We start from the raw sequence: 14,577 nt of genomic DNA on the forward strand, positions 1-14,577 counted from the left end.
ATTATTTATTTATTTTCATGGATTGGGTTTCATTGCCATTTTATCTTATTTTATTTGTATCTTTGTTACGTTACTTTCCTCGATATTTACATGTACTGTGAAATGGAGCACTGCAATCCAACAATTTTATGCAAGAGATTAATAAAGGATTCTAATTCTGATCCTGAAACTATTTCACAGACGGATGCACCGAGTTATAAACAAAGATACATCAGTAGAATGAAACAATGCTCGTCCCTGCCTGATTCACTGAAGAATGGAGCTTCTTGAGCTCATGATTCCTCTCCAGTCCTCCAGATGACCAACTCTCTGACTGCCATGAGCTGGACGACCTACATCGACATTATGGTCCACTATCTTTATATCATAATGTAAAAAAGCCAACAGCTCTGTCAATTTCACAAACTGCATGACCAAACATCTCTGTATCACTTTCTTTTTTTTTTTTTTTTTGGCCTTTTCTGGCTTTATTTGATAGTACAGCTGAAGAGTTAGACAGGAAACAGGGTAAGAGACGGGGAGTGACATGCAGCAAAGGGACCCGGGCCGGGAGTCGAACCCGGGTCCGCTGCAGAGCCTCGGCACATGGGTCGCGCACGCTACCGACTGAGCTATGCAGCGCCCCTCTGTATCACTTTTGAGAAAGAATTATGGTGCACTGTCCACACTGTCAAATGACGCCTGATCGCTGTCCCTTTAAATGCCAGGTATATCTAATCTTGCGAGATTTGGAGAGATAATCTGCAATATCTAGGCTTCAACCTAAGGCACCTTATCGTTAAGCACGTGCTCAACGATAAGGTGACATCTCTGTGCAGTTAATGGACTCAAGAGAGGTAAGAAACTGATAATAACATTGGGTACCCGGAGTCACATGATCGGTTGGACAGGATGGCGGCTTAATTTTCTTCTCCTCAACCCCAACTTGTAAAACACGTTTCATATACCCGTAAGAGAGTTTTCTTTTGATATTAGAAGTTATATCCTGCCTTTTGTGGATAAGATGTCTGATGCAAGCAAGAAAGGAACAGCTTCGTCCTCAAAAAAAACTACACGCAAAGTTGAAGCTATCGCAGAACTCGTGCTAGAAAAGCAGCATGGCTACCTGGAAGCACGTTTTTACCAGCTGGAACAAATCGGAAAGACACCGAAGAGAAGTTATCCACTATACAGGCGGACTTAACATCTTTAAAAGGAAGTATTGGGAATGTGAAGGCAGAAATGGGGAAGATTAGGTCTGAGGTGAAAGGCAATTCTTTTATGCTAAGTCAACATGAGGATGTACTTGAACAGCTGCAATTTAAGCTAGCTGACATGGAGGATCGCAACAGGAGATGCAACCTCCGCACTGTTGGCCTTGCTGAAGGAGTGGAAGGATCGAATGCGGTACAATTCCTGACGAATTCCTTGCCAGAGTGGTTTCCCACCTTGGGAGATCTTAATGGCGAAATTATGAGGGCGTATCGAATATATAAAGACGACAGGAATAGGACCGGTCCCCGTACCATGATTTTCAATGTCCTTCGCTTTACCACCCATCAACACATCCTACGAGAAGCTAGGAAATCACCTGCCACCGTGAACGGACGAAGGATTCGCCTTTCCCCAGATTACAGTGCCTACACTCTACGGAGACGCCAAGCATTCTCCCAAGCCATGAATACCGCGAGAGCCAAGGGGATTGAATTCTCTCTACGGTACCCTGCCACGTTAAAGATCAAAACAGGGGGACAAACTGAGTCGTTTCAGTCTCCTAAAGACGCCGAGGACTTCGTCAACTCTCTGTCGATGGCTGGAGCTACGGAGAATCCGCACCAGGTTCCATTGGACACGAGGTGCAGCCGGCTAATGGCGAAGAGTAACTGCAGAAGACTACATTCCCCACCTCTCCTATTTTTCCCCATATTTTTTGCAGCTCTTTGGAATATACTGTCCGGGACATATTTTAGGATACCTTGTGGATATATATATATTTTTTACTATTGTCTGTGTGGTATTGGAGTAGCTTAAACTGGATCGCTAACCTGGACTAGCTAATGCTAGCGCTTTCTGGCTGCGACCGTGGTACAGTGCCTGGCGCTAACCGATATTTCTGTGAAGCTTTTGGACTTTGCATGGACCTTTTGAAGTTCATTTGAATTCTTGTTTTTCATATCTTCGACTAGCGGTATCCTATTGCATTTGCTTTTGTTTTTCACTTTTGAACTATTGATTGGACACTATGGACAGCTGCAAAAATTAATATTTTTATTTTTATTTTTTTCGGTTGTTGGACTGTTTGTTCTCAGCATTGGAGAGGTGAAGGATAAGGATAATCTGTTCTCTCTCACAGTAGCATATTAGTATAGTGCTACTTCGGCAACCTATTCTGTTTGCAGAACTTATTCTGTGGATTGTTATGTTTTACTGTTAACTTTGTGGCATATTTAGCTCAGGTTGGACACAGGTCTTTGGGTTGAGCTTTTGGATATTGCTGCCCCGTATCCATACGTGGTCACGGATCAGCCTAGAGTTTTGTCTGCCTGCCTATTTTATTTTAAGTGTAATGTCTCAAGTTATGCCCTGTCTTGTCTGTCAATGTTTGTCCTTGTGTGTTGTTTTCGTCTTTGGGGGATATTTCATTCTGTAGATATCTTGAATGTTATGTGGGGAAATTCAACATTTGTGTCAGGGGGTTATGGTTATTTGCTTATGTGCAGGGGTGTTAGTTATGGTTGCTGCCAATATTTTCAGTTCCCCGGCTTACTCTTGAGATCGGGTCAATATAATGGGTGAGCTATCTATTTTAGTATGGAACGCGGGTGGATTAAATACACCACATAAGCGGACTAGTGTGCTGTCACTACTCCGTCGTAAGAAAGTTGATATTTCCCTTATACAGGAAACGCGCTTGTTAAATCCTGATTCTAAGCGCCTGGCTAATAGATTTTACCATGTCATTGCATCTTCATCAGTTAATACGAAAACTAGAGGAGTGGTGGTTGTAACTAGATGTAATCTTCCTATCAAGGTGTTGGACATCAGGGCGGACAATGTGGGCAGGATGGTAATTGTGAAAGCGGAGATTTATGGGCAAACAAATTTGAGAAAGATTTTTATGACCGCTTAACACGTTATACGCTTGTACTGACTGAGTAGTCATTAATAGTTGGAGCTAATATGAATGCCGTGTGGGATGTTGCTCTGGATCGCTCCCATTCACGAGCCTCAAGGGACCAGGAACTGGCTACTGTTGCTTTGCGATCTTGGGCCCAGAGTCTAGGTCTAGTGGATGTTTGGCGATCAATGAATCCGACCCTAAAGGACTTCTCTTTCTTCTCTCACAGGCACAAAACATTTTCTAGATTAAATTTTCTGTTTTCATCCCCCAACCTTTTTCAAAAAAAATTATACTGCTACTTTGCTTCCTATTGCTCTGTCAGACCATAAAGGTGTTTTCTGTCACGCCACTTTGAAATGCTTGTCCAAGCATGCCACTAGGTGGCGCCTCAATTCTTCTTTATTAAAGAATGGGGATTTTAAAGCCCCCGCGACCCTGCAGAGGATTAAGCGGCGTACATATAATGTGTACAGATGATGGATGGATGGATGGATGGATTTTAAAGCGCAATTCCTAACTGGGTTGGATGAGTTTCTGTCTTTTAATGCGGGCTCTGTAGATGACCCAAGGATTTTGTGGGATGCAGTAAAAGGTTTTATAAGAAGTAATGCCATACTTTTTAGTTCCAATTTATGTAAAGTGAAATCTTCCAGATTGCAATCTCTTGAACTGGAATTTTCCAGACTAGATTCTCTTTTGCAAAATAATTACTCTTTGGACATTGAGACCAAACATGATCTTGTTAAAAGAGATTAATGATATCTCAAAGCAGCAATCAGAATTTCTAATGCATAGAACTAGACAGAAGTACCATTTTCACGGATCCAGACCCTGGTCTCATTACAACAGAACCCAATTAAGGGCGAGACAATGAAGCAAAGTAAAAATACAAAGTTCAAATCAATGTCAAAGTACAAATCAAACATGAAAAAAATGCAAAATAAATCCAAAACCTACGAAACAGGACAGGAGCATGGACAGGAGCATGGACAGGAGCATGGACAGGAAACAGGAAACAGAAAACAATGACTGGACAAAGAGTGAGGGGAACACGGAGACTAAATACACAGACACTAATGACATGACGAGGAACAGGTGAGGAGAGAGGAGAGAATGAAACCAGGCGTGATAATGAGGGGGAGGAGCACAGAGGAACAGACCAGGAGGGAACAAGACAACAGACAGAGGGAGACAGAGGGGAGAACATAGGAGAACTTAAAGGACACATGAGGGCATGGAAAAATCAGAACATGAGACACAAGACATGGAAAAGGCAAAACATAACACAAGACATGATACAAAGATGTAAATCAAATACAAGAAACCAAAAACCAAACACAAGAACAAACAAAAACAAGATTCCTGACATAGGTAGAGAGGTTTTTGATCAGGACCTTGTATAATGTGGTCTATATGATGAGAAAACGGTGACATGTGCCTTTATTATGCATTTTCACAAATAGAATAAAGGTTTCACAGATCAGAAACTGTGTTGTAATCAATGTCTAGCCTCTGTAGGATAATCTAATTAAAGTCTGACATCTCTAGGCATGGTGATTTTTGATCAGGACCTGGTCTAATGTGGGCTATAGTCTGAGAAAACAGATAAATGTACCTTCGCAGCATTTTCACAAATAGAATAAAGGTTTCACAGATCAGAAACTGTGTTATAATGAATGTATAGCCTCTGTAGGATAATCTCACCCAGATTTGACAAGTCTAGGTACAGTTGTTTTTGATCAGGACCTGGTCTAATGTGGTCCACAGTCTGAGAAAATGGCGAAATACGCCTTATAGACACATTTTCACAAACAGAATAAGGGTTTCACAGATCAGAAACTGTGTTGTAATAAATGTCTAGCCTCTGTAGGATAATCTAATTAAGGTTTGACAACTACAGTGGAATCCCGGCTTACGAAGACCCTATTTAACGAAAAATTCAAGTTACAAAGGCACTTAACGGCAATATTTCTGCCGGTGGTACGGCAAAATGCCCGCGTAACGAAATCCCACAAATACAGGAAAATTCACATTAATTTCAAATTTGCCGCGACCGAAATTTTAAAAAAATATATGAAATAGAAAATGTATTTATTTTTTTATAATTTTAAAAAAATGTTTTAAAAAATATCATTGCACAGTGTACGTCCATACATTAATTAACGTAAATGTAAGTTTTAGTTTTAATGTTTAGAATTAAATTCCATAATGTTATGTACATGCACACGTACGTATGTTTGCATGCATACGTATGCTTTCTTCAGCCTCCGCCACCTCCTCCTCCACCAAGAACTTCGTCTTCATCCAGCATCGCCTCACTCAAAAGGTACATACATGATTTATTTTATTGATATTTATTAAGACATTTATCATTTATAAATTATTTTCTTCATTTCAGATTGTATTTTGGAATATTCTTAGTGTTTTTTTTTTCAAATATTAAGTCATATTTGTAGAAGAAATACGCGACTGGTAGGGGGCCTGGAACGAATTAGGCTATTTATAGGCAAAAAGGTGCTTCGACTTACAAAAATTCTGACTTATGAAAGGCCCTCTGGAATGAATTCACTTCGTAAGTCGGGGTTCCACTGTATGGGCATGGTGGTTTTTGATCAGGACCTGGTCTAATGTGGTCCATCGTCTGAGAAAACGGCAAAATGTACCTTCACAGCATTTTCACAAATAGAATAAAGGTTTCACAGAGCAGAAACTGTCTTGTAATGAATGTATAGCTTCGGTAGGATAATCTCATCCAGATTTGACAAATCTAGGTACAGTGGTTTTTGATCAGGACCTGGTCTAATGTGGTCTATATGATGAGAAAATGGTGAAATGTGCCTTTATTGCATTTTCAAAAATAGAATAAAGTTTTCAAGCATCAGAAACTGTGTTATAATGAATGTATAGCCTCTGTAGGATAATCTCATCCAGATTTGACAAGTCCAGGTACAGTGGTTTTTGATCAGGACCTGGTCTAATGTGGTCCAAAGTCTGAGAAAACGGTGAAATATGCCTTCATAGCATTTTCACAAATACAAAAAAGGTTTCACAGATCAGAAACTGTGTTGGAATGAATGCATAGCCTCTGTAGGATAATCTCATCCACATTTGACAAATCTAGACATGGTGGATGTTGATCAGGACCTGGTCCAATGTGGTCCATAGTCTGAGAAAACGGCAAAAGACGCCTTCATAGCATTTTCATGAACAGAATAAGGTTTCACAGATCATGAACTGTGTTGTAATGAATGTATAGCCTCTGTAGGATAATCTAATCCAGATTTGAAAAGTCTAGGCATAGAGGTTTTGGATCAGGACCTGGTCTAATGTGGTCTATATGATGAGAACATGGTGAAATGTTCCTTCATAGCATTTTCACAAACAGAATAAATTTTTCACAGATCAGAAACTGTATCGTAATGAATGTATAGCCTCTGTAGGATAATCTCATCCAGATTTGACAAGTCCAGGTACAGTGGTTTTTGATCAGGACCTGGTCTAATATGGTCTATATGATGAGAAAATGGTGAAATGTGCCTTTATTGCAGTTTCAAAAATAGAATAACGTTTTCAAGGATCAGAAACTGTATTGTAACGAATGTATAGCCTCTGTAGAATAATATCATCCAGATTTCACAAGTCTAGGTAAAGTGGTTTTTGATCAGGACCTGGTCTAATGTTGTCAACAGTCTGAGAAAACGGTGAAATATGCCTCCATAGCATTTTCATGAATAGAATAAAGGTTTCACAGATCAGAAACTGTGTTGTAATGAATGTCTAACCTCTGTAGGATAATCTAATCCAGATTTAAAAAGTCTAGGCATAGAGGTTTTGGATCAGGACCTGGTCTAATGTGGTCTATATGATGAGAAAATGGTGAAATGTTCCTTCATAGCATTTTCACAAACAGAATAAAATTTTCACAGATCAGAAAGTCAGTTATAATGAATGTAGAGCCTCTGTAGGATAATCTCAGCCAGAGTTGACAAGTGTAGATACAGTGGTTTTTGATCAGGACCTGGTCTAATGTGGTCCATAGTCTTAGAAAATGGCAAAATGTGCCTTCACAGCATTTTCACTAATAATATGAAGGTTTCACAGATCAGAAACTGTGTTGTAATGAATGTATAGCTTCGGTATCTCATCCAGATTTGAAAAGTCCAGTACAGTGGTTTTTGATCAGGACCTGGTCTAATGTGGTCTATGTGATGAGAAAATGGTGAAATGTGCGTTTATTGCATTTTCAAATATAGAATAAAGTTTTCAAGGATCAGAAACTGTGTTATGATGAATGTATAGCCTCTGTAGGATAATCTAATCCAGATTTGACAAGCCTGGGCATAGTGGTTTTTGATCAGGACCTGGTCTAATGTGGTCCATAGTCTGAGAAAACGGCAAAATCTGCCTTCACAGCATTTTCATAAATAGAATAAAGGATCAGTTCTGTATTTATGACCATGTTGTTTTCTACTTTGTCCAACAGCTTGTCATTTCCCACCACATCCCTTTGACCTGCACCAACTCCTCTACTGTATACCCCTTCATTAAAAACCAACGGCTCTTTGAAGAGCCACTTCAACACTGTCCTCTTCCTGCTGCTCTCTCCCTCTCTCTCTCTCTATCTCTCTCTCTCTCTCTCTCTCTCTCTCTCTCACACACACACACACACACACACACACACACACACACACACACACACACACACACACACACACACACACACACACACACACACTCACTGACACACACGCACACGCTTCATTTCTGGAAGCCCCACAGTCTTCAAGTAAGTTTTCAGTTTTTCCAACTCGTTCTCCCACTTAACATGGTTTCTTTGCCTGCTCAAAGACCAAATGCCTGGGTGTCAGAGGTTTTGGCTCCCCGTTGCCAGCTCACGGAGACATCCAGTACATGTCTGCAAAGGATGAAGGACGTATATGATGTCGTCATTCTAGGTAAAAATGTTCAGACAAACACAACTGGGAATATATGATGAAAATGATTACATTTCTGAATACATGTAACGGAATATTGATGCTTTTGCAACATTGTTTCTTGAACTTTCATGCCAATATAGCACCTTGAAATTGAATTGTGAGACAAGGTAATTAGCTATGCTATAGTTTTAATTATACAATTCCAGTAGAATAATGGGTCACCTAGCATACATACAACTAGACTATCTCAGTCATCTCCATCACTTGACACGGTCTTGGGAAGATTCTGTTAAATCTCTAGTGTTTGGTAGAAGTACCTTCATGCATGTCTGTTGTTGCAACACTCCAGCCAGTAGGTAACATCTGTTTCTATCAATGATAATAATAATAATAATAATAAATGGATCACACTATTACTACTAATTGAGTACTCCTCCAATGAAGGCTGGGCCCCACTAGATGCTGCAGGACCACCAATCGCCCCTGCAGCTCCCGCTAGACCACCGCTGGCCCCTGCAGCTGCCGCTGGAGCACCAGTGGCCCCCAGAGCTCCTACTGGAGCATCAATGGCCCCTGCAGCTCCCGCTGGACCACCAGCGGCCCCAGAAGCTCCCAGTGGACCACCACTGGCCCCACCATATCCCACGGTAGCAGTGCCCCTGTCTGATCCCCCAGTGGCCTTAACCAGACCACCAGCAGCCCCAACTGGACTACTGAAGAGACCCCATTCCCCAGGAGGATTTCCAGGAGCCTCCCCAGGTTGTTTTGAAAAAGGTAAGGAGAAAAGTAGCTGTATCAAGAATCATGGAAATAAGTTGTACGCCCCACACAACCATACACTTACTTTGTGTAATGTCTGGGCAACCCTGTATGCAAACCATTTGAAACAGGATGGCAGAAATGGGTGTTTATATGTAGGTAGGTATGTGTATTCATACCGAGCTGTCACAGTACGGATGTTACAGTTCGGTGCTTGCAGTTGTACAAAGAACACGTTTGGTGACACAAACAGTTACTGTTAAAACTGTTTAATATCCACTTACTCTGACGTGCAGATCAATAATTCTGAAGCACGAGTTGCACCAGAATGTTTTGCCAGTGCAGCACTGTTCTGTAGCATGCTCAAGCAGGTATGCTCAACAGTTTACTCAAGGTAGCCTTGTTACCCTGGTTACCCTGTAGTGTTGTTGCTGTCAGAATGACAACAAACCCATAAAACTGACTGAGTGCAACACAGTTATTAAAATATGCTCTGTTAGGTCCAGAGTGAAACAGTACTGCATCTCCTTGTCCCTCTCCCCTCTCCGTGACCTCTCATTGAGTGAAGCTATTGAGAACAATAAAAAAAAAACAACAAAACATTTGATTTCTGACATGAACAGACAGCATGATGTAATAACAGTTCTGGGAGAGAAAAATAATATCAAAAAATATGAAAGTGGTTTGGTTGATGTCATCATTAGATTATTATTACTAAATTATTACAGACTGGAAGCGTTTGTGAGCGCTGAGCAACGCGTACATCTCTAAAGTGATGTAGTTCTCAAGTGTGTGTTGCCCACACAGACGGCGTGGCTGCTCCCGGCCTTATCTCTCTACATAGAGTTTGCCCTTGACAATACCCATCAACAGTACAATGTTTCATTTCAATGGCAGAGTCTGTTAATCCTAAAAGGGATAATTCACCCATGATGCATAGTTTATGTATCAAGTGCTCAGGTGATAAAAATCCCTCAAGTGATAGAGTGACCAATAGACTTGATTGAACTGGCGAGTTATGAAAATAAGCTTTGACAAATGAATAGTCCGTCGGCATTGTAAACTGTCTGAGTTTATTGTTTATGTGGTAGACGTTGTTAAATTCAAATACTTTTTAAATTCATTTTTACATATTTGAAACGTTTTCCTGTAATTAACAGATGGAAGTGTGTCACATCAAAAGAAAGGTGTGTTATGAACTGAAAATTTGTGTAAATTTAAACATTTGAATTGACATTAATAGTTGTGAGTCTTCATGAAGGCTATATTTGCATCTTTAAGTGGCTGTGTCCTATTAGGTTTGGACGATATGTCCATGTATAAGTATAACGCCTCCTTTCTCAATATCCTCCTGTCATTCTATAAATTGTCTTGTGTAATGTTACTTAATGTTATATTTTTTCCTTTCAGAATGCCCACACACAGTGACAGGGAGCCAGGATTTTTACCCTGTGAAGAGGGTTGTAAAATACAAAGTTGTCAAGGTTATAATCCCACTCAAACACTACACAGCCCCCCACCCCCCCTGGAACCTGATTTTGATTTGGTTGTGCTGTTCCACTTAGCTTTTAATTGAAGTGTTACTCTGTTCCTCTCTCTTAACTTCACCACTTCTGGAAAGTCCCAAGTTACAGAATGTTGCAGTTGAAAAGGGCAAAAAGTATTCAAGAGTATGGTATATCTGTAATGTCTTGCAAAGATCTGACACTGAAAAAAGTGTCACTATTTTTCAGGGCCAAATGATGAAGCAGGTGGAGTGAGAGCCATGCCAACTCTGGTATGTATGATCTGTCATTACTTCAATGCCTCCAGTAGAATTCCAGAGACTTGTAGTAGTACAATGTATACCAAAGTTCACTGAAGCAGTCTCTTGTGGCTCTTAGTGGCCCAGCACCTTACTAAGACACTTTATATATATATATATAAAGTGTCTTAGTATATATATATATATATATATATATATATATATATATATATATATATATATTATATATATATATATATATATATATATATATATATATATATTGTGTATCGTACTTGCCATTAACACTGACTACATTTACATGTACACCAACAATCCATTTTGGTCCATGTAATGAAGAAAGTATTATGCCCAAAGTAAAAATTCACTGCTGAAATACTCTGAAGTGACTGTGAAGGTCTTAGGTCTCCTTAGTGTAAATGTGCAAAAAATAAAAATGAAGCCACACAAGTTCACATAATGATTATTCAGCCTTTTATTCACCAGTGGAACTCCCACTCGCATGTAGCACTGCTGCAGACATTGCATGCTGGAGCCCAGTTGACCTTTGGTGACATGGTTTGTCACTGATTTGTGTGCATTTTTGGACTCACTAAACATGCCAGGATAACTCAAATTAAAGTTAACATTGCTACATGTCACCTACTGTATACTTCTCTCTACCTTACTTGGTGTACTTTTATCTGCTGCAGTTCCAGGTACTATGCTTCTTGTAGGAAATAAGGCCTGGCCAAAACATAATAATAGTCCTCTCTGCAAAACCTGAAAGATAGACAGATGAGATTGACTGTTCCTCCTAGTCTACAAAAACAAGGAGTTGATCAATGACGTGAACAGGCTTCTTTTATGAGTACCATACTATAATCACATAACTGTTACACCATCTTATAATTGGCCTACTGTGATTTAATGAAAATCCACTGCAACACAGCTGTTGTAAAAAAACTACAGCACTCCAAATGTGTGTCTCATTGTGTCTGTATTTTATCTGCATAACCAAAACAGCTAAATATATCTTTCCTTTTTGTGTTACAGTGGAAAAAAGTGGCCGTTGGAGTGGGTGGCGGATAAGGACACTTGTTAGTGAGAAGGTTGTTTTACATAACATTTACAAGACTTTCTGTTGTGCCTGGACCCCAAAGCTCTAATTTTTCATTTCAGAGTAGTTTCAGTATGTTGGTCAATAAAAAAAACAAAAAAAAAAAACACAAAGAATGAATTTGCTTCCTCTTTAATAACACACACTAGGGCATAGTCTGCTTTATGACATTGATAATGACATTGTTAACTACAGGGCAACAAACAGTTATTTTACAAGCTGTGTGAGTGAATGATGTGAAGCCTGCAAAGTTAGCTCAGGCAGACGACTCAAGCTGCACCCATCACATCTTGTCAGCACATCTCATTGCTGCTGCTGCCCAGGGATTTTTGTAATCCCACCTCCTCCCCAGCATCCACCTGTGTGCTCTGTCTCTATGATCCCCTGCAGGGGTTTGCGTCATTCCCTGTAATGTCTGACAATCCAGATCATTCGGGGAACGAATAACTGAGACAGAGCCTGACGCCAAACCTGCTGCAGCCATGCTGAAGGATACCTGTGCTGTGCTTCAGCTTGCCATACTACACTCAATCCTGCTGAACCATGCACATGAAAAGGCTCCCTACCTATATTGTATTTCCATGCTTATGCTAAATAAATTATTTATTCTCATTTCAGAGTTTTCTGACTGAACTTCCTAAAGTTTTATAGATGTGTGCATTGTGTCATGATGAATTGCGTTTTGTAAACAATCACCGAGTACAACAACTTGAAAATAATAAGGAAGGGTGACCAGATGCCCACGGTGTCCTGGGGACTGTCCCTTAATTTGATACTTCCTGTTCCTGACTGGAGCATACCACATACCCCTTCCTCACCAGATGGCATAGTTGTCACCGGCAGTGTTGGAAGCAATTGGATTACTTTTACTCTGATTACTGCAATTACATATCTTCTTCCAGTAACAAGGTAATGGAAGGGATTATGTTTAAAATCTTTGGCAATCACTTTGCAGTTACTGTTATATAACTGATCATAAAACTGGTCAGGGGTCAATACCTGACACTTGACCAGTCCTCATTATTTGGTGTCTCTGATAAGGGCTGAGGGCCGCTCGTAACTGCAGCCTAATTATGTGAGATGTTAAAGCATTTTCAGTTGTGTGATGATGTTTTTGTTTGTTTTGTTTTGTTTTATTTTTTCCAATACAATACTTTGATTTTAGAATGATAAACTGAACCCTTAGCAAAAAGTAGTATACTATAAGTTCATCTTATAAGTATGCTTGAGTGTAAGTATAGCACTATGGACCATGTACTTGTAGCGTACTAGAAAGTATACTTATTTAATACTTCTTCAGACTAAATTGGAACATTTTAAGTTTCTAAAAGTATACTTTAAGTATACTTTATAACAGTGGTGTCAAACTGCTCAAGTAAAGAGCCATGTGGCTGCAGGTTTTCATTCCAACCATGCAAGAACACACCTGATCCAAATCAGGTGTGTTTCTTTCCAACCAAGAACACACCTGATTTGGATCAAGTGTGTTCTTGGTTGGTTGGAATGAAATGGCTCTTTACTGGATCAGTTTGACACCACTGTTTTATAAGGTCATTTTACGTTTACAGAAGTACACTCATCTATATACTACTACTACTGTAGTAAATATATACTTCTAATCCACATGTTAGTTTATTTACGCATAAGTTTATAACAGGGATTATATCAAAAAGCGTAAGTGTGTAGTGAGAAACATCTTTATTCTTTTAACTTATACACATGAACACGTCAAGGACAACACTTAAATTAGCGCTCAGATCGGGATCCATCAAATATGTTTCATTGAAATTCGACACGTATCAGCCAAGGATTTGCCATTCACATCAGTGGACGGTATGCTTGACAGATGGGAAGTTCTCCCAAAATCTGTACTTTTTGTTAGCATTCAACATCTAGATACAGAGTAACTACAAGTTCAGCTTTAGTAGCTATTTGATTTAATCAGCAGATATATCTTTTTACAACCTTGATTTCACAGCCCTACTTTACAAACCAGAAAAACTACAAAAATGGTGCTTGTTTATTTTGCTCATGGTGCAGCCGGGTGCAGTGCTAGGGAATTGTAGTTTTAAATTAAGTTGGTGTTTTTCCGGTCATTGCAAATCGTGAGTAATGGATTGAAAGTGCACTGAGGAGGGGATGGGCAACACATTTGTGTAATCAAATTTTTAATATGCAATTGTTAAATGGGTGAAATTTTATTTTACAAATATTTGACAGCGCCCCCTATTGTTGACTATACTGACATAATAGCTGAGGTCCAGAGCTCTCCATAACAGTTGGTTCCATGTCTGTAGCCCCTTCTCTTGCTGAATTATCAACCTTCAAAAATGCACCCAGGTCAAGGTTCAAAGGTCAGTGTTTCAAAGCAGGATGCATGCAGACTCTTCATGCTGACAGATGTCTCTCTCCTGGTCGTGACCTCTCCAGTGATGAATTTGGTTTAGCTCTGTGACAAAGTTTTAATTTTCCCATTTCATTGACACAAGTCATCCCAGGCTTACTTTCAGAGGGCACTTTGAAGACCCATTATATAAAATGAAGATTTTCTTTGTTTTTTTTCTCTCTTTTTTGTTGGGAATAGTGACTACAATGGGTCACTTTAAGAGATAACACATATGCTGGCAATCTAGGCCATTACCGAGGCCCCAGGGGAGGCGTGAAGTGCTTGGGTTTGGTTCAGGGATGAAAAGACCATCCTGATCGCATCCCTATGTTGTCAGATATCAATGTGGGGCGGCCAAACCTTTTCCAAGAGGAAACTGATGTTTTGGTCCCGGGGGTTCAAGTTTACAGTGACCAGTCTTTCATGAGCTGATGCCGCGCTGTATTGTGTAATGGAGAAGGGCAACACACGCTATGCGCAATTGCGCACACACGCGCGATATCTAGCTCGCTGAACCTTCCAGTGCGGCCC

At 39.9% G+C, this 14,577-nt stretch overlaps 1 protein-coding gene across 1 annotated transcript; it reads left to right on the plus strand.

Annotated features, from left to right (window-relative positions):
* Positions 1-801: 801 nt before the first annotated feature.
* On the plus strand, positions 802-11,754 carry LOC119016119 (oleosin-B6-like). Its single transcript, XM_037092020.1, has 7 exons — positions 802-836; positions 7,584-7,631; positions 7,949-8,055; positions 8,482-8,811; positions 10,207-10,280; positions 10,530-10,573; positions 11,597-11,754. Exons 3-6 carry the CDS (start codon positions 8,025-8,027, stop codon positions 10,554-10,556), a joined length of 462 nt encoding a protein of 153 aa, XP_036947915.1. The 5' UTR covers positions 802-836; positions 7,584-7,631; positions 7,949-8,024; the 3' UTR covers positions 10,557-10,573; positions 11,597-11,754.
* Positions 11,755-14,577: the final 2,823 nt, after the last annotated feature.

Source organism: Acanthopagrus latus, unplaced genomic scaffold (assembly GCF_904848185.1).
Source record: "Acanthopagrus latus isolate v.2019 unplaced genomic scaffold, fAcaLat1.1, whole genome shotgun sequence".
Lineage (NCBI taxonomy): Eukaryota > Metazoa > Chordata > Actinopteri > Spariformes > Sparidae > Acanthopagrus > Acanthopagrus latus.

What these genes read in the sequence shown, in the direction of transcription:
- LOC119016119 (XM_037092020.1), top strand. Translation starts at nt 8,025, where the DNA reads ATGAAGGACGTATATGATGTCGTCATTCTAG. An exon ending in ATATGATGTCGTCATTCTAG is followed by an intron (nt 8,056 to 8,481) that starts GTAAAAATGTTC and finishes CCTCCAATGAAG; the next exon opens with GCTGGGCCCCACTAGATGCT. An exon ending in CCCAGGTTGTTTTGAAAAAG is followed by an intron (nt 8,812 to 10,206) that starts GTAAGGAGAAAA and finishes TTTTCCTTTCAG; the next exon opens with AATGCCCACACACAGTGACA.